General features: G+C 34.2%; 1 protein-coding gene across 14 annotated transcripts in view; it reads left to right on the top strand.

The window, feature by feature from the left end:
* LOC145987728 (uncharacterized) overlaps positions 1 to 20832 on the top strand; it is a 319042-nt gene that overhangs the window by 165878 nt on the left and 132332 nt on the right. The window contains exons 6-7 of one of the 14 annotated variants that reach the window (XM_083122360.1): positions 14206 to 14431; positions 16681 to 16767. The exons of 11 other annotated variants lie outside the window; for them this stretch is intronic. In XM_083122360.1, coding sequence (XP_082978486.1) covers positions 14206 to 14426 — 221 coding nt within the window. In that variant the 3' untranslated portion in view covers positions 14427 to 14431; positions 16681 to 16767. Of the gene's footprint in view, positions 1 to 2620; positions 3267 to 6940; positions 7171 to 10967; positions 11862 to 14205; positions 14432 to 16680; positions 16768 to 20832 lie in introns of those variants that run through there. 2 more of the 14 variants (XM_083122339.1, XM_083122338.1) reach the window with 2 other exon arrangements.

Genomic DNA, 20832 nt, shown 5'->3' with positions numbered 1-20832 from the left:
TAATTTATCGTCCAGTGTGCTTAATTGTTATTTCAAATGTGCTGCAGTTGGCCATGTTTTCCATGTTCAGAGTAGGGGAGTAATGTGACATTTTCAGTATTTGTGTCAGTGACACGTTACCAAAATTACATGTCTTTTCATTACCTTGATAAAGTCCAAACTGGAGGACTCCAGGACAAAACATTCTTCGTTGTTTCATTTTTACTTTTAAATATAAAATTTCACTACAGAGTTCAGATGTAATAATTTTGGAATGAAAGTAACTGTAACTGTAATGTATTATTAATTAATAATTTTTTTCAAGTAACTTACCCAAACTCTGATCATAATTAACACAAACTTAACTTAGTTGAATTTAATGTGTCTTCCAATGACATCTGGTACTATCATTGCAGGATGAAGGGATGTATTAAAAGATGTTTATGTGACAATGGACTCTCCCAAATTTCAATTATTAAAATGCTTTTGTGTCTTTACATGTTCTCATGATAGATATTGACAATGAGAACATTTTCGTGTGTCCATTACTACTGAAGCCAATTCTATGGGCAGATGATCACATGAATGTTGAGCTGCAGCCTCTGCATAACTTCAATATTGCTAAGTTAGTGATGTGCTATTTGTATCGACAGTGTGAAAATTACAGTAGTCAACTTCCACTATTCTGATTGGGACTGATCCTGAAGTTTGAAGCAGGATTTCAATCCCCTATACAATTGGTTACAAGTTGAAAACACATAGTTACGGAAAACTTTACAGACTTTATCTTCCTCATAACCTTGACGAGGTGTGAAGAGCAGTGTGACCACTGTGCCCAGGTGAATGTCCTTGCAAGAAACACCACCATCAAAGAGACATGAATTGACCACTTGCCTCATTAACATGGTGAATATAAGGTCTGACTTTCTTTGAAGTTTGTCCAGAGCTATAATCACCTCTATAATATTTTATGTGATTATTTGTACATAGTTGACTGTGGTGATACAAGTGCTATTGTGGCAACATTAATCATAATTGTCACTGAAAAATACTGGCGGAAAGACTATTCATGTAAAGACAATCATTAGTTTTTATTTGCAGTTACGAAAATAGTAGTGCTAGTACAACTTGTCGACTAAACAAGCACTAGTAATAATAATAATAATATATGTTTAATATCTTAGAATTTACTTTCTGGATGTGTTGATATAAGTAAAACGCAACAAATAATACAAAGACTTCGTTGTCTCAAAAACAGAGAAATTGATTTTAAACTGCTGATTTCACAGGAGGTACATATTGTTAGTAGTAGTATTATTAGTCACTATGCTTTTTTCTTATTCTTGTAAATATTTGTTCAAGAGAGACATAGCTGTTTATTCTTAAATGTAGTTTCTGTGGTGTGTACATTATGGTGAATTTAATTGTGCTACCTTAATAGTGCATGTAGAAGAATTTTCAAGATAGATTACATTTCTGATTGCCCCATTAATTTTTCGTACTATCTACCAGCAAATCTCACTTGTGATCACAGTATGTCAATTTCAGTTTTTAATATGAAAAACAGTGATAGGCTTCATGTAACTATTATTTTTTTATTTTTTGTGTGGTATTGTAGTTTTTGCTTATTTAATGTCATCTTTTTTACCTGTTGGTTAAATGGTTAATGCTGGATGCGAATATATGAAGTGTATTTTGAAATAAGTACTATTAGGCATTTTAGAAAAAAAAAGAACATTAAAAAAATCAGATTTTTTATTCTTTTCACTGCTTTTCTCATAGTCTCCAGACTGATTAATGCATTTTCATAACAGGCAGTGTGTTATTTGAAAAAAAATTCAGTGAGGGGGAAATTACAGTAACTACTCATGCAGTATTGTCTTATTATATAATTATATAAGTGGTTCTCCCACAAAAACAATAAAAAAATAGCAACCAGAGTGAGGAATGCAGTAACTAAGTGGAATTCCCTTTTTTCTCCCCCTCCCCAACCACCACCGTGGATACTAATTTTTGCATTGCTCTTCTAACATACAGGGACAGATGAAAATCGCTTAGTGTTAAGTCTGGCCTCTAAAGAGGAGGAGACAACATGCATTAAATCATTATTGACCACAGGTCACTGCTCTGCATCTCCTCATACATGTGCTCATGGCATTCATTGAACTGTCTGACCAATTTCCTCATCATTCCATATTTCTGGCATTAAAAATAGGTTAACATTTTAAGAGAGCAGAGCAGAATTGATTAGTCTTTATAGGCAGCTTCATTTTACAAGAAGGGAATACAAAAATGTGTAATCCCATATGATAATGTCCTCAGTAGATATTTAAACTGTGTAGAAAAATACTGAATGAAGTGGTGATTCTACATGTTAAATAGCATAACTGTACTTACTTTCTGAATATACCTTATATGAAAGTAAAGTCTTAAGTGGAGTAGATGATATGAACTAGCTAGATTGATTTGTAGTGTCTTGGTGGTGGCCTTATTGAAAGTCAAATTTTTCTCATATTCTCTGTTGCAAAATTTTGTGGTAGTCTTTACATGGAACATGCTTGTATCTTTTAGCTGCTGTTTGATATTGTAATTCATAAAACTCACTGATGTTGACTGCAATTTTCTCTTGTCCTTTGGATAGGTAGAGGTTTTCCCACCAGATCGTCTCCATACAGGCATGATTACTTCTGCCCACTGTGTCAGCGTGGATTTAAACTTAAGACATCCCTCCAGGTTCACATTCGGAACATTCACGGTGACGACAAAGGACCTTTTATGTGCAGCGTGTGCCAGAAAATGTACAAGAATAAGAACACACTCAGCAATCACATGTCTGTTAGCCACAGGAAAAGATTTGATCTACCAGATTCCCCGATGAGCCCGGCTCATCCAGGAGCACACCCTGTGAACCAGTAACTTCCACAGGAAGATTTTGATTGGTTTTCAAGTTTGATATCAAATTTTCATTTGTGAATAAGTGGCATGTAGTTTGGTCTGTAGGTGTTAAGGGAGGCCATTAAATCATTATGCAAGTAATGCTTGAAATTGCCAAAATTTACAAACCAGTGTTAGTAAAATTACCTCTTAGAAGTTGATTTCGATTGCAGTTCAATAAGTGATTTACCTTGGCTTGTCCAGGTTAAAAGTTCTTGTTCCATTGTAACCTCCTAATAGAAAGTCCTGATAATTCACCCGTCGTCTTCCATGGTAGATAATTGTATTACATCACAGTAAGTTTAGATGTGTCCTTTTGGTAAATCTATCTGACAATGCCAAATTATGAATTGCCTGTTATCATTTTATTTTACCTTGAGTCTTACACTCATTAAATAATATCCAGGGTTTTGATTAAACTGTTGTGTTAAGTCTGCTTTATGCACAGATAGGCTAATTGGGACTGGACCTACAGTTTAAAGTGGGATCAAAACCACTATGTGCCTCCACTGGATATTGAACCTAGGACACCTTGATTACAAGGTGACGACATTACAAGTATGCCATCGGGGAGGCCAAATTATATATGATATCCACGGATTTTTACAACAATGGATGAAATATATGTAACAGTTTCACTACAGTAATCAGCAATTTTATTAATCTATTCCCTGTGGTCTTTTTACATTGTTCCATTTGAAACCACCAACCAGGATTAACCCACCAGCTTACATGTCTCGCCTACACCTGATATTTTCTGCTTTTCTGATGATCCAAACCCATTTTGTTTTTTACAGGTGGTTTCATTGCCATTCCACTAACATGATTAATTCATAGTACTTCCTCACAACAAACTTTAACCTAATATAGGCTCATTGTTTAGGCTGTGTCATTTTGAAGAACAATTAGTCTAGACAAGCCAAATTGTGTGTTTTAAAATTAATTTGTATGCTAAATAAGTGCTCTACCACTATTTATGCACTGGTTTACTTTGTTATATTTTTGATACATCTGTGCGTAGTGTATTCGTCTTTGATGTATTTTACAAATGCTGCCTTTGGAACTTTGAAGTGTTGAACCTCCAAATTATAGTGACCCTCTGGTACTCATTTATTACAGACTGAGTGGGCCTCATAGCCACTCCATACAGGGACATCACTCGTAATTTTTTCACATGAAATCACCATGCGTAGCAAAAACTTAAACTAATTCAGCTGCTGGCCCCTTTTTCTCAGGAGCTAGCATTTTGTATTTTGACAAATATGGTCTAAGAATGCAATGAATCTAACTAAGATAAAGTTACACATTTTGAAATATGATTTAATTTATTAATTAATACAATATTGAATTCTTGCACCAGAGTAGCATTCCATGAGAAGGCTCAACTGGTAATAGAATAAATAAACTATGCAATACATTCTAATATATAGCGGCCATCTCTACCATGTCTCCGCAGATTTTCAAATTCGGCTAGCAACAGTGAAACACTTTCTAATGGCGTGTCTATTATTCTGATTTAATGATAAACATGATACAGAAAACACAAACACTTAAAAAACATATTCTGTACTCATTATTTTAATAAAAGGTAATGGAAATTTTCATGAGCGAACTCTAAATATTTTTAAAAATATATATATTTTTAGCACTGAATTTGGAGATTCAGGTGCCATGTCTACTGAGCTCCCTGTGTTTTTCTTTCCATGAAAATCACCCACTCTGGTAATCATACCTGAGTCTCCTATGTGGTAGTCAGATAGTCAGACACTGGACCACCATGACTTTGGCTGTAAAGTTACTACCCCCCCCCCCCACATACACACATAATAATTATTATGTTTGTTGAACATTGTTCAAAATTGTTAATGATTCCTACTAAAGGTAAAATATGACTATAATTATTTGCATATTTACTTTACTTTGTGATGCTGCCTGAGTGTGTTTGCAAATACGAATATATTCTGGAATGAGTTTGTTTAACTCTTCAGGGATATTTCATATGCAGATAATGCTACTTATTGTATTATTATCAAGGTTTCTTTATATTTATGGTGATGCAGTATTATGTTAAGCATTGCAACAGTAGAAGCAGAGTTAATAAATAATGCTTGCTTAATTATTACTAAGCAAATATATTTAAACAATTGTGTATATTATAATTGATAAGACTTATTGAGTTCACACAATGATGTGAAGGATTTCCTGTAGTATTATATTAAGCAGTGTAACATTATGAAAATTAAATGGTGAATAAAGCTTCTTAAGTAAAGATAAAAATCTTCAAGTAATTGTACAAATTATAATTGATAGAGACTGCTTTTGCCATTTTGTGTAAATAATTTGTAACTGCTATTAAGCTTTGCTGATAAGAAGAATATGAAATGAAACATTGGTGTAAGATTTGTGAAATTTCACCAGTCTTGTGTGCTGGTTATTTATTTTCGGAGGTGTGAAGTTTTTATGTTAATTGCTTGTGTATTATGTATATTTTATGTAGCTGCTAATAAAATCAATGAAATGTCACAACAATTTTTATTTATTTATATCTCATACTTGAGCCTAATTATTTTTCATAAAAATGCACTGTTTCCTTTACTTGAAGAACTGAATTTGTAATCATCAGTGAGTTTAATTCCAAAATGGAAATTCTATGTTTGATGTTGACCCAGATATGCCATTGTGAAGGATAGAATGAAAGCATGTTGTACATCTTATGATCAGCATGTATAGAGCTTTATTTCTACTGGATAATTTCACATCGCGCTACGATGCCAGGGGTCACGGGTTCAAATCGTGGCATGGGCATGGATGTTTGTGATTGTCCATTCATCAATTTCATCAAATCATTACTCATCAACATCTTCGCAAATTAGCCAAAAGTGGCAGAAAAGCGAAGTGAAATAAAACAAATCAATCAATCAATTCTACTGGATAATTGAAAACAATATTTGGGTCTGTAACACAAGTAATGTACTAAGTATAATAATTGAGAAAAATGCATTTTATGTGACAAATATGGATTTTAACATACATAATGTACTGGTTGAGGAAAAATAGTGAAACTTATGGCAAATTTAAAAGATATTCATCAGAACAAATGACACCTTTCTGTCTTCTTATAGCCAGTAAATCACATGTTGTCATTTTTAAAAATTCAAGAGTGTTAAAGTTTAGTTGTTGATTTTGAACTTTTGACCAATAAATTTTCCAGAGTTCTTGAGGCATACGAATTGTGCCAAATGCGAATGTTTTCTTAACCCTATGACAAATTTTGTGTCGCCAACCTTTCGCAGATATTTACAAAGAGACCTGTACAGCGTATTTGTGATGTTTTGCATAATTGCTATCCATTAATATCTTTGTCAGGGGTTTTTTGTAAGTATGGGTGTCCATTTATACACATGAGACTCAGTGGAAAGTGGGCCTATGCCACCCATTGGTGGTGGATTTGTTGGTTTTGCGTGTATCTGACAGCTCGTGTCATCTTGCATCAATTTCTCTAACTTCCATCCAAGGCCTCCATGATGCCATAGTGGTAACGTCGTTTCCTTGATCAAGGGGTTGGATGGCACATTGCACAGTGGTTCAGATCGCACTTTAAACTGTAGGTCCAGTCCCGATTAGCCTATCTGTGCATAAAGTGGACTTAAAAACATATAACCTCAATTCAATTCTAACTTCCAACCTTGTGATAAGTGCCTACAGAAGCATTTGCAAATGTCCATCTATTACCTTTTATAGGAAACACATCGTGTTGAAAATCCTTTTCTTATGTATTTTTTTGTGGCATGGCCCCCTTTTCCAAGGAGATCAGAACATTGAATACTAATTAAAGTGACAGACTGATTTTTGTATATTTGAAACACTACACCATCTGGTATTTTCAATAAGGATTTTTAGTAGTGCTGCATTTTTTTATATTTCTGGGGTTATACATACAATATTGGTAATAAGGTAGTAGTTTTAAGAAGTGAGATACAAATGTGAATCGATTAATAAAGGTTCATTTCTCATTCTTTTTCAACAGGTGAATTCATGTATAATAAGAGAGAAGGATCATTCAGCTGCCCCGAGTGTAGTAAAAATTTTTTTTCTAAGAACTCCCTTGCTGTTCATGTGAGAAATATTCATGGCGAAGAAAAGGGCCCATTCACTTGCATTCTTTGTAATAAATTATACAAAAATAAAAACAGTTTGGCAAACCACATGAGCATACGGCACAGGGAAAAACCTCCACCATCCAGTTCCAGCAATCAGGTAATGAAAACTACCTGTCATTTTTTTTCTGGGTTGCTGCCAGCCTTTCTTTGTTTGCAGTGGTGATGGCATGTTTTATTTGCCTATCTGTTTGTAGTGCTTTGCTGTAGATAGTTGAGAAAAATATATATGAATATAAAGGAAATAGATTGCACATTTAGCTGCATTTACCTTTTTTTTTTTTTCATGAACAAATTACTCGCAATACTCTTAAATGACTATGCAATTTCCTTTGAACTGTGTCAATAGGAGTTTTTGTATGAAGGTGTAAGGTAATAAATATTGTTATTAACAAGTTAAGGAACAATTGGTGTTGGATCCCTCCATTTTCTTGCCCTATGTACTGTCAAAATATGCATGTTCGCTGCTAGCATTAATTAAAATTTGAACTGAAATGTGAAACCAAATTAAAGTGTTTCACAAGTGATATTTATTAGTCTATTATGTAAATATAATCCTACAAATAATACCCTAATTTATAAAATCATAGCTTATATTTTATTTTCATGTAAAAAAAAAATATCACGTAATATATGTAGGTTATTTTGAAGAAGTGATATTAAGAATTACTTAAAAATTATTTATTTCCATTTTGCATTGAAGCTGCATTTATGCTTACTAGAGATGGGGAAAATTTATCGGTACTTAACAGTGTTCACTGACGTTGGTTTGAAGATAAGATTGATGATAATTTTATCTGATATTCATTTAAATAACCTGCAATTAAATGCACGGTTCTACCAGTTTTTTTTTTTTAATGAATGGAAAGGTGTAATTGAAAATTCCTCATTTTGTGAAGTAAATTTCAAAATACACAGTTACTTTTTCTAAGATGAAACATTGCAGCTACCTGGTGACATGTATGTATTTAGAAGATTAATGAACCATTGAGATTCTTCTTGAAACTTTTGTAATGGATTGCTAGAATAGCAGGAAATGGCAATGGATGATGATGATGATGATGCTAGAATATCAATATTGGTTAATTTTATATCGGTACTTTGTCAGTGTTAGCAACTATTCATCCTTGATGTTTACGATCTGAAAATGCCCTTGACACATTCATTTTGCTATCATGGAAGCATGTAATAAGAAGATTGAAGCAAGAATAATTCATTTAAAAGCCTTTGTGGTTAAGAACTAGGGGTAGACCACTGTTTCCCATAGATATCAATTGTTGAACAGTGTTACCATTCACAAGGGCCAAATCATGTCAGTGTATCAAAATGTTGCTTGGCAGTATTCATGACTTCACGTGAAGATAAGTACAATGTTAAATGGTTGTCAAATAACAAAATCTACTTTTGCCACACATTAATGACATGGAATTATGAATTTTAATAATGCCCCAGGATATTTGGTGAAAGAACTGCAAGTTTAGTTCTCAGTATCAATGAACCTGTACTTTTTGAAAAGTCCGTCTAGATTTACACAGAATGGCCATGGTAGTAGCTCAGTCGTCAGGCCATCTGACTACCATGCAAGAGACCTGGGTTCAATCCCCAGCGGGGGAGAACCGGGAATTTTTTCCACCTGTTCAAGTAGCTCCTGCACCCACACAGCATCATATAAAGTGGATACCTGGAGGAGACACTAGGGGGTAAAGATGGCCAGGGGTGTGGTGTTGATCACATCACCCTCACCATCGGCGGTAATGAAGAAAGTGTGGGGCCCTAACCCCACACACCCTACATGCCTTCATGGTGTGGTGCATAGCACAGGGGAGCACTTTAGATTTCCACAGAATCTGGAAGGACAGTGTCAGTAATTTCGGATACCAATCAATGTTGTTGGCCCAACACTATTAAAAGGTTGATGTAATTAATAATCAGTTTACACATGTGGAATATAAATGTTTTGGCAGGAAATTCAGAAATATGTTTTTTGTCCTCGAGATAAATGGGGAAGTTGAATGTGTGCCAGTTTGATTGAAGTAACATTTATACATGGACGTCCACAGGATTTTTTCCAGGGAGGGGCAAGGAAGGTATTTTTTTTCCAGGGGCGGGCAAACAAGGCACATTTTCTCCAAAAATAGTGTTGTTCCCTAAAAGGCATTGCTTAAATTTGAAATTTATGATGTTCATGCAATAATTAACACATATTATTGTGGCTAAAATGAAATTATATGTGTGAAATACATAATTTTTGGTTGACTTTCATTTTCCGGGGGTGGGGGGGGACACGGTACCCTTGCCCCCCTTCTGGGCAATCCAATTTGAGACACACTTGTCTAAAGAACAATGAAAAGGCATTTTTCGAATGATTCTGGCTGGCCTTTGTGGCAGAGTGCTTAACACATCACACTACGACGCCAGGGATCCTAGGTTTGAATCCTGGCCTGGGCATGGATGCTAGTGTCCATTCATCAATTTCATCATATCATCACTCATCCCCATCTTCACAAATTAGCCAAAGGTGACACAAGAAGCGAAGTAATATAAAGCAAATCAATCGAATAATTCAGCGAAATGTTGGCTTGACAAAGAGAATAGTGAATATTTACACCATCCTATTGATTATTGCGAACACAGTTTCACATATAACCAATAAATTGGATGAACTTTAACTCTGGCTTCCAAGACGAAAGCTCATATTATCCATTATTTGGATGATGATTTAGTTTTAAAGTAATATCCTTTAACAAACAGCTTCAGTATATTAACAAATGACTTTTCTTCAAGCATCTGCATTTGTTATGGCATGCACAGGGCACAGGGTGATACCAAAGGAGAGACAGGAAAAGAAAAACAAATGCCGTACGGGTGCCAGTCAAAAATAAAATATAAGATATTACTTAAGGAAATATATGATATTCCAAAACGTGCAAATGGTGAATTAAGTCAATAAATTTCATTTTGTGTTTCTTTCATACTAACATAGGACAGTTAAGTCTGGGTTCTGAATTCATTTGGACTTGTATCTGAAGAATCTTTGCTAATAAGTTTATGATCAGAGTGGAGGAAGTATTTATTTGCGTTTTCACAAGATATTTGTACAGCAGACATTTCATGTATACAATGTTGCCACACAATACCAACAAATATTCAGTGTGCATAGCATTGAAATGATCCACTTCTCCTAAAAATGCTTTATTTGTGTCAATGCTATGAGTTGCCTATAAACGACATTTATATCAGCTGTAAATATGCAACTATGCAGGACCGTTGTGCATTGCTACTGACAGTTACATTTTCTGTTGTAAAATGATAAAAAAATTTAGTATGCTACAGACTGTGTAAGCCTTTGTTTAATGCAAAAACGTCAAGTAGAATATGCAATATTTGTATGGATGATGATATATACATGATTTTAACCTTAAGACTTTATTCTGCTGGCATATTAATCTTTCTATAGCATACCATCGCTGAAAGTTTTTTCAAACTTAAAAAATAAGTGAATGATAGCGGCAGTTATGAATCTGTGCTGTATGACCGCATACATAAAGAAAAAGCCATGCCTTATTTAGGATTCTAAATGTTGGGACCTCAACGAGGAGAGAAAAAAAGTTATTAATATTATATCTGCTATGCATTGTGAATGTTTGCCAATGTTGTATGGGAACACATTGTAAGTAAAAAGATATACTCCATAAAAATGGTTTCTGTTGGAAAAAGAAAGAGTACTAAAATTTTCAGTCGTGAAACCTGCTATGCAGGAATGTGAAAATTTGAAAAATGTCGATAAATTGAAGTGAAATGCTGTTGTAACATGTTGTGTGTGTCCTTTAAAGTTGTAATTGATTTATTTTTTAAGTTTAAGTTTTTTATGACAATTTTTTTCTATTTGTCCTTCAGGTGCACTTCTTCTTCGAAGGAAACCAACTGGGAAATATATAAGTTGCCCTGTTTGCTCTCGAACCTTTACGATGAAATCCCACCTTCTCGTGCATATAAAAAATATACACGGACCTGAGCAGGGCCCATTTCAGTGTCAGGTGTGCCAGAAGCTGTACAAAAACAAAGAATGTTTAAGAAAACATTTGTATATTTGCCTAAGTCGGAAGAAATAATCTTGAATGCAACTCATTTGGTGGCGGCAGTTATTATATTCACACGTTATGCATTGTTGTATATTGTGCAAACAATTTTTCATGAATTTGTAAGGTTCTAGAGGGATCAGTATTTTTTAACATATGGCACTGTATAAAGATTGAAGTATTACAGATTGCACGAAATATAGATTAATGGAAGTACAACTCAGTACATCTACATGTGTGCATGCAAACAACAGAGTTAGTGATGTGGGCTTGTACTAGCAGTTTATGAAACACGTGAAATATAATGTATTTTCAGTTGTCAAAATTTTCAGTATTTCAGTAACTTCAAAAGATCCACAGTAGCTGATTTCTATTTATTTTTATAGTGGAAAGTTAGGGTACCAAGTTCGATTGTGCAACACTGCTCTAATCAACTGACTTACCCAGGCAATCAATGGCTTCACTTCCTGTGAGATACATTGTGTATTGTATACTATATTTCTGGATTTAATTAGTGCTTCTATCGATATTGGCTGATATATACACAAATCGGTTTATAAGTATGTCGGTATTCTGCCATTTTATTCTTTTTTATGAATATAAATTGTTCAGTTTCTACAATACACAGTTTTTTTCTATAATGTTATATCCGTATCTGCTCAAATTTTATATTCATCCCTCATTTTTAACTTTTTTTTAAAAAAAAATATTATTTTTTTTATTTTTATAATTACCACACAGAGATGTACTAAGTAGAAATTTATGCAAAAAAATACAGGCTCAACCAGGACTTGAACCTGAGTCTCGGGTATACCATGGCATATGCCAGAGACCCTGGTTTGAGTCCTGTATTTTTGCTTACATTTGGTACTAATTAATTTCTTCCAATTTTTTCCTTGCAAATGAACAAACATGTAGTAAATAAAAATATGAATTAATATTACCTTTAATAGCTAAGTTAAAATGACAGTAAAGTTGCAGCCTTAACTTAGTTCAGCTGTCAGTAATATGTATTAGTGCATCAATGAAGTTACTGTCACTGTTGGTAATAGCTAAATATATGGTCACTACTGTGTCTCGCAGAATTTGTATATTTCCTAATGTAAAACAAGAGTAGTGACTGATACTTTCAAGTGCTGAAGTATTAAATTAATGTATATAGTAGTCATTGCTGTCATTGTATATCGTCATCTTAGTTTTAGAAATATGTGTTATTGTTTCTGAATATTAACTTTAGCAGTAGATTACTGTGTGTATGTATTCATTCTGATGTCTTCCATTGTAAAATTGTCATGTGATGAACAAGAATTATAATGGAATTTTGAACTTTGAAAACTTGTTTTATTTTCAACAAGATGTTATTTATATTATCTACTTCTTGGTTGAGACCATTGAATTGATTAATTGAATTGTTGTTTTAAGTCCACTTTATGCACAGAAAGGCTAATCGGGGCTGGACCTACAGTTTAAAGTGGGATTCGAACCACTGTGCCATGTGCCTCCACCGGGTATCGAACCTGGGACCCCTTGATTACAAGGTGACGACGCTACCATTACACCATCGGGAAACGGTTGAGACCATTGTCAGGGTGGCTACTCACCGGGAATTCCGGGATTTTTGCGTGAATTATTGTCTCTGGAAATTATGCGTGAATTCTGCATGAATTATTCTCCGTAGATGTGAAAATTGCAACTTTTATTAATCCACATCCCATTGAATTCATGTAAATTTGTAAATACCCTGCGGCAAGTTTTTTACAGTTAGCTTTTATTTTTATTGAGAAAGAGAAAGAAAGCTGCATGGAAAATAAAACTGAATTCTCTCAATCCGTTTACTTTGTTGTTAGTGTCTTTTGCAGAACAATGTATCAACAGACTGAAGATTGTTGCAAGATGAAATATTGCGAAGTTGATTAGGTAAATTAGAGTTTGAAATTCTTATACAATTAACAATTTCTCGTCGATTAGTAGCTATATCCCGTAATATTTGTGACTTGTGTTTCTAGATATATTTCGAGTCTGAGAATGTGAAAATGGCAAGTGTAAACTCCGCACCTTAAATTAAATATTGTAAATATTTATACTTTTTAATTGTATTTAATTAGAAGTTTTGGGTTCATTGGAATCACACAGACCTTTTACATTGTTAATATACATATTTGTGTGTGTATCATCGTGGGTGGTGAGAGGCGGTAATATGTAAGGTTGAAAAAGACCAAACATCGGCTTGTACCTTTTAATTTTTTAAAAGTTCTCCTTGAAAACTGGGAATTATACTTGAATTTTTTATCATGGTCCTAGAGAGGCCACCCTGATTGTGCTATTTCCACACTACTTCTTGATACACTTTTCATGTCTTTAATGAAATCTTTACTACAAATGTGATAGTTTTGTTTATTTACTGTCATAAACAATAAGCATTTCACCTACCCTTGTTTCGTTGGTGTGTATGTGTTGAGAGCTTAACTCAGAATCTTACCTCTGAAATTTCAAGGTTTGGTTCCCGACCAGTGGATGGGTTCTCCGTTGTTTTTGTTATTCATTTATTTCATATAATTATCACTCAACCTTATCAATACTTGTAGAAGAGGAAATACATAAGTTTGGGTCAATATTGAAAGTGTTACTTCCCAGCAGTAATAGGTCCGAGAACATAACTATTAGTTGTTCTGCAGACCTCTGTAACAATGATTGTTTTGTCTTCGGAGATTGTTTCACAGTTGAGAGAGTGTATTTTCATGTAGTTATTTCTCCATTTAGCATATTCATGGTGCACCACATGTTTGGCTAGTAATTTTCTGAATGAATGTTAAGAAGATATAAACCAGAGGACAAAATAAATAGAAGTGGAACGAGTGGTTCTTGATGGATTTATTTATTTATTTATTTATTTTTACTTCATAAACAGTGGGTTAAGACACAAAAAGTAAATATTAAATGAACTTTATACAATATATAATTTCTGGGCCGTGCAATGTAAAACCCATTGATTATACTTATCTAACATGCATGATATTATTGTATAATTGATTATATTTCAATATTTTTCTGAACAGGTGGACTGCAAGCATTTCTTCGTCAGCGTACAGAATTGTATCAATGCATATACTGTGAAAGCAGTTTTAGAGTAAAGCAGTGCCTTGTTGCGCATGTAAGAAATTTACATGGTTCTTACCAAGGCCCATTTAATTGCCCCGTATGCTCTAAAATATTCAAGAACCAATGTAGTCTGAGGAGCCACATTAGTCGTCAGCACAGAAACCCCAGGCAGAAGTGAAGAAGGTAAATGTTCCCTTTTGTACTCTTGTTGTATACGGTTACTGTTTTTGAGGGACCTGATATTACAAAACTTAAGAATCAGGAAAATGTGACATCTGGAAAGAATTCTATACTTTTAATGTGCTGGAACCTAGAAAATAACATAAATTTTGTGAGAAAATTTGATATATGGTTCCACTGTATTTAGAGAAAATAGTGATTTGACCAACGTTGATTTGGCCACACTTTTCCACTTGTTTTTCTATCTCTGGCTTCACATTGAATTGATTTGTATGCCACGTTGCATCAAATACCTCATGTTATTTTGTAAAGTAAGTCATTTCTACTTTAGACAGTTTTTCTTGTGCGCTACACATTTAAAATATGTTTTAAAAGTATTTAAATGAATGTTACACTTCGTAGAAGCATTTTTAGCTGTAGCATTTTCTGACAAGACCATGAGCTAGTTAAGAGAAGAGATAATTTAAGCAGTACAATTTAGGCACATAGTGTGAGTTGTCTTTTGCTTTAGAACTTTAATTTTTCATCGTATTATTTTTGTTTACACATATAATTTAAGAAAGTAAAGAAACAATTTCGTTTTAGCATTTTTTTGAACTAATGTGTGAATCAATGGTGATTAACTCGTATGTATTGAGAAATATAATAAAATTATTCATAATGTTACTATAAAAGTAAACTACAATTCTTGCTACAATGTTTTGTCTCAGTTTCCCAATGACACTAGCCTGTGCATCTATATATCTTGGTAGTGTAAGCTTGAGAATGTTCTTGGGAGGTAAGCTTGAGAATGTTCTTGGGAGGTAAACTTGAGAATGTTCTTGGGAGGTAGGGGGAGACATCGCAGCAAGAATAAAAGCCACTTTAATAGTAACACTACTCTATTGTTTTGTAATATAAAATATTACAGATATAAGTGCTGTATCTGAAACTTGGAATAAATACGTACATAAATATCCAATAGTGGTTATGTGAGCTTTTAAGAACACTTGCAACATAAAAATTTGTTAAAGAATCATCATATATTTCAGTCAAATCATACTATACCCTCAGTGTATATTTTATGTTCTCATGGGTAGCATTGTGGATCTGTGATGATTCTAAGACCATTGTGATATATTGAATGTTAACTTGCACCATGAAAACTGCATTCTTCTAAGCAAATGAGGCTTTGATACCTGGACCCACAGCCAGTGTAATCCTCTTGCCAGGTCTGAACTTGTGATTGCCACTTCTCTAATTTCATACAATATCCATTAATCGTCACAATTAGAAAAGCAACCCAAAGTAAACCAAATCAATTAACCAAGGTATTGCATTGTTTCAACATTAAGTACAACAGTAGTGGTATATGCAACGTGCTGAATGTGTTTTAGCGTATGATGTAGTTTTACTCATATTTCATCTTCTGCAACATGTCTACTAACAACAGTAACACAAATATCAATAACAGTATGATATTATAGGGTGCAGATTTTTGTTTATTTTTCATTCATATTAAAACAGCATTTAATGTTTCAAATTTGTTCCATGCTGTTTAACAAATTTTTATGGTGCCTATAAATGCCTATTGTGATGTTTAGTGCCTATTTTGCTAAATCTTTCCTAGAAGTACCTTTTTTGGTATTTTATCTTACTGCTGCTTCCTTTCACAACTATGTTTCTGTGACAGTAAACTGTAAAAGCTAATCTCTTCTTTTTCGAGTATTCCTTCAACTAACCTCCATTCATCATCATCATTGCGATGAGCACAAATTAACAAAAAAGGCAAGTAGCAGAAAAAGAAGAAAAATGCAATACAATACAAAAAAATCAAGTCAATGATCATGCCGCTAAGAAAATTAATAACAAGTTCATGTTTACTACCTGCTTTGGTGCCTTTTTTTATTCCATGGTTCTTTTTTAAGTGCTTGTTTTCACCATTCTTGGTTCCTATTTGCCTGCCCACTTTACTTTAGTGTCCATAAATCTGCACCCTAGACAATAGCATGTTGAAAGGGAGTGGTAGCAGTATGACAGAAAGGTACGTAGTTTTAAAACTTTACTTTAGAAATTACAACTGTGTACACAAGGATTGTGTAATTCTGGTACATTTCGTTCTTATTAATTTGGTGTGTCAGAACCTGTGCATTGTAAGAAAGTAATGGAAAGGTATGTCAAAATTATAAATATCCCATATTTTTCTAATTATAAATATCGTTGAATACTTCAACGATTCAACACAGTTAATGATTTGATGTTTTATTTTCCAGCAGTAAAGCCTGACTCTTTGAGAAGGGAACAAAAAGTGAAGTGCCCCCTCTGTCCTCGAACCTTCACTCTGCAGAAGCATCTTAGGGTTCATGTGAAAAACATTCATGGAGATGACAGAGGACCTTTTATGTGCTACGTCTGCCATAAAGTATACAAGAACAAAAATAGTTTAACAAGTCACACGAGTTCTGTTCATAGGAAGCCTGTCCATGGAAATCTCGGAGAAGGAACATTGTGAAAATCAGTTACAGATGAAGTGATTTGTTGTGTTATTGTGTGTGTGCTATGTTTATTTCATATTAGTAACATTTGTGTTAGTTATACTCTCTCTTGTAGTTCATATTCAAATATGTTTGTATTTAATTTCATAGGTGTATTCTTAGTGTATCTGCTCAGTAATAAACATTTTATTTTACTTTAGTGTTTCAATTATAGTGTGAAATTTTTAATTGTAAAAAGGCTTGGTGGACATACAGAGAAAGCCATGTGTTCTGAATCATCATAAACTACTTGTGTGTTTCTTTGGTTTTTGTTAATGCCCCAAAAAAGTTGCCAAACAAAACCCCTCCATAAGTTTTAAAAAAAACAATTTTTTGGCTGTTACTTATACAGATAAATAATGAATCCTACTGCACTGGGCAAAATTTTGTGTTTGTTGGCAAGCAATCTTGCTTTTGAAATGGCACCTCTCTGAAGATGACAAGTTATAAATTAGTGATAAGGTAAAGGCAAAGTTCCCCGTGCCATGAAGGCACATTTAGGCTACCCATACATTCTCGATCTCTGCCATTTTGGAAATGATGTAATCAGCACCATTCTCCAGCCACCTTTACCTCCCAGGGTACCTCCCCCTTACCCATCGATTTGAGGCTTGTTGAGCCCCAGAGCCATTTTTATACGGGGAATCAAGCTGGAAAAATTTTGACCCTAGATCACCCACCCCAGGAATCGAATCTGGGTCTCCCACGTGACAGTCTGATGCCCTACCGACTAGCCCACCGTGGCTCTCCATAAATTAGTGATAAAATGTATCTACCACAATTTGTTTAGAAATATTTGTAGACTCCTAGTCTTTACAATTGTTTGTTACCACAGTGGTCATATTGTAAACTTTGATCACAACAAATGTTATTCATGTATGTATCAAATTTTACGTTATCTATTATTTTGAAATGACTACAATTTAATAATGAAATTGAGTTTGGCTCATAATTTTGATGCAGATGTAATCCTACTTTTGCATACTTCTGATAGAGATCCTGGTATTTTCCATACCCTGAAGAGGATTCTGAAAAGGTATCAGACATCAGACAATATTATTAATTACGTTGAAACCTGTACTTCCCTATACCAGTCCAACTGGTGCCCACATAGTATTGCTCTGCTCTTAATACACTATATGCAGCTGAATTGATAATCAAGTCTACATTTTGTATTCAGGTTAGTGTGTGTTGCTGTATTATAATATATTGTATGGAAAAGTATTCCAGCTAAAAATATCAAAGAATTATGTTTAATATGTATTTTGATATGATATGTTGTGTGATAAATGTTTTGACAAGTAGAAAAAATATGAAAGAAGCAGGAAAGGTACTTTTGTTCCTAACAGTGGCATGTTTATAAAAGGGGAAGGAGCTTAGGAGATATTGAGCATACTCCTTGTGAAGGTAAAAACAGAAGGAGAAGAAAGTTAAATGTGCTACTAATACTGATACAATATATAAATGGCGTGATACTAAAAAATTATTGTATTCATACATTGTTTTTCATGTGTAGATTGATTTTTAAGACTTTGTTTATTTTATTTATTTATTTATTTATTGCGTCTTGTTTATCATGGCGAAGTTAAGGCTTTGTAGCCTTTTCTACCACTTAACCATGTTTACAACAACGTTTAAACCATTCCATAGAAAGGTAAATTTTAAAATATAAAAAGAGAAATATAAAATTACAAAGAAAAAATTACAGAAAAAAATGATAAGAAAAAAAAATGCATACGGGAATAAAATCCTAACCTATACACACGAACATACAACAAAACACACACATACACAAACACACACACAATCAGATATTCATGACAGTAGTCAGGGATTTGAAATATTAAGGTGAATAAGGATTTTCAGTGTTGTTCTGCGCTTAACTGTATGCAATTTATCACTAAAATATAATGTGCTAACTATTTGTGCCCAATAAAAAATGTTTTAATTGCATCTTAAAGACATATACTGAAGATGAGTTTCGGATTTCGAGGGGCAGTGAGTTCCAAAGACGAGAAGTAGAAACGGTGAAAGATTTTGAATAAAAATTTGAGTTATGAAGGGGGATGAGTAGTTGAGTTCTCCCTCGCGATCTGGTGTCAAGGCTGTGTGATTCGGAAAGCATTGAGAATCTGCTCGAGAGATAAGCCGGTTCCTTTGAACTTATTGCCCTATAGAGAAGGGTGAGGTTGTGTACCTTTCGCCGATCAATTAATTTGAGCCAATTTAGCTTTGTAAAGAAAACGGATAAATGGTCCCTATATTTCAGATCGAAAATAAAGCGGACGCAGGTGTTTTGTACTCGTTGAAGACGTTGAGCGAGATCATCTGGTAATTCGGAATAGACAGAATCGCAGTAATCGAAGTGTGGAAAAACAAGTGCTTGCACCAGCTTGATTTTAATGCTAACGGGTAGAAAATGTTTAAGCCGAACAAGAGCGTGTAATGCAGCGAAGGCTCTTTTACTAGTTAAATTTACGTGATCTGACCATGAGAGATGCTGATTAAACATTACGCCTAAATAACTCAACACACTTGGATTCAGTATTTCATTCCTTACTGTTGCAATTAAACATTGTATAAGTTCTCTCTCTCTCTCTCTCTCTCTCTCTCTCTCTCTCTCTCTCTCTCTCTCTCTCTCTCTCTCTCTCTCTCTCTCTCTCTCTCCCCCTCCCTCCCTCCCTCCCCAACCAAACTGACAAAGGACAGATAGTGCCAGGTACGCTTGTTCTGTAGTTCGAGTAAAATTGCATTGGGTTTATTTCCTTGGGATGTGGAACTTTTTCTTTCAAGGCAGGTCGCTGTGTAGTGTGGGGAGTGAGTGATTGAATTATATTTTTGTGAATGATATGTGCTGTGTTGTATAGTTAAATATATGAATACTAAGCTTACATGTGATCTGAGCCACTATATGCCTCTACTGGGTATTAAACCCATTGCCACTACGCCAACGAGGAGGCTCCATGCTTCAACTCGTGAAGATATGTAGGTCTCGGACACTCCAAAAGTAGTATACAAGATAATAAGTTTATTATATATATTTTATTTTTGCCTCTAGGCTTACGTAAATATTTCACAATATCACATCACTTGAAAAATGAACAACCCCCCACCCCCTCCCTCCCAACAATCAATTTTTTTTCCATTCAAACTTCATGACATAGTGAGATAGCCCAGATTCTGTACCCAGTATACATCACTGTCAATATATACATACATTCATATATGTATAGTAAAACTACATGGTGTCTTGTTTCCTTCTTTCATTGACCACAGTTTCACCTTTAAACAGGTGACAAATTGTTTGTGTGTCTGCTATGTAACAGCAGTTTCAAATACCGACGAAGGCTAGTAGCTCACATGAAGAACCTGCATGGGGAAGCAAGAGGCCCATACATGTGTGGCAACTGTAAAAAAGTGTATAAGAACAAAGACAGCCTAAGGAAACACTTGTGCCTGAAAGGTGTCGAAATGCTGTAGTTTATAATTTTTTTTCATTCCTGTTGCAAAGCCATATTACAATGTAATCTTGTTTTTATTGTACCTTTTTTATTGTCCGTATTATTCATTATTAAACCATGATTCATTGTGCAGTTTCTGTACTTGGGTTAACACCTTCTGTGCAGAGTCATACTTTTGGAATTGATACATCTTGTGGCTTTTTTCTTTTAAATTGTTATTCAGAATGGATTACCGTACTACGAACGCAAGCAGTCTGGGCTTGTCTAGTTTGGTGCTTGGTTTCAGTTGTGCACATACTTTGTAAAATTATGTTGTTTGCAGTGTACATTTTTCAGTGCATCAAAAAGAGAAAAATCAATAATATAATTGTGGATATCAAAATATTAGTAAACAGTGCCATTTGTGGAAGAGAACAAAGATAACAATACA

Source organism: Lepisma saccharinum, chromosome 5, assembly GCF_977018435.1.
Source record: "Lepisma saccharinum chromosome 5, izLepSacc3.1, whole genome shotgun sequence".
Taxonomy (NCBI): Eukaryota; Metazoa; Arthropoda; class Insecta; order Zygentoma; family Lepismatidae; genus Lepisma; species Lepisma saccharinum.
The sequence above is the reverse complement of the archived record's forward strand: the minus strand, read 5'-3'. Positions and strand labels throughout refer to the sequence as shown.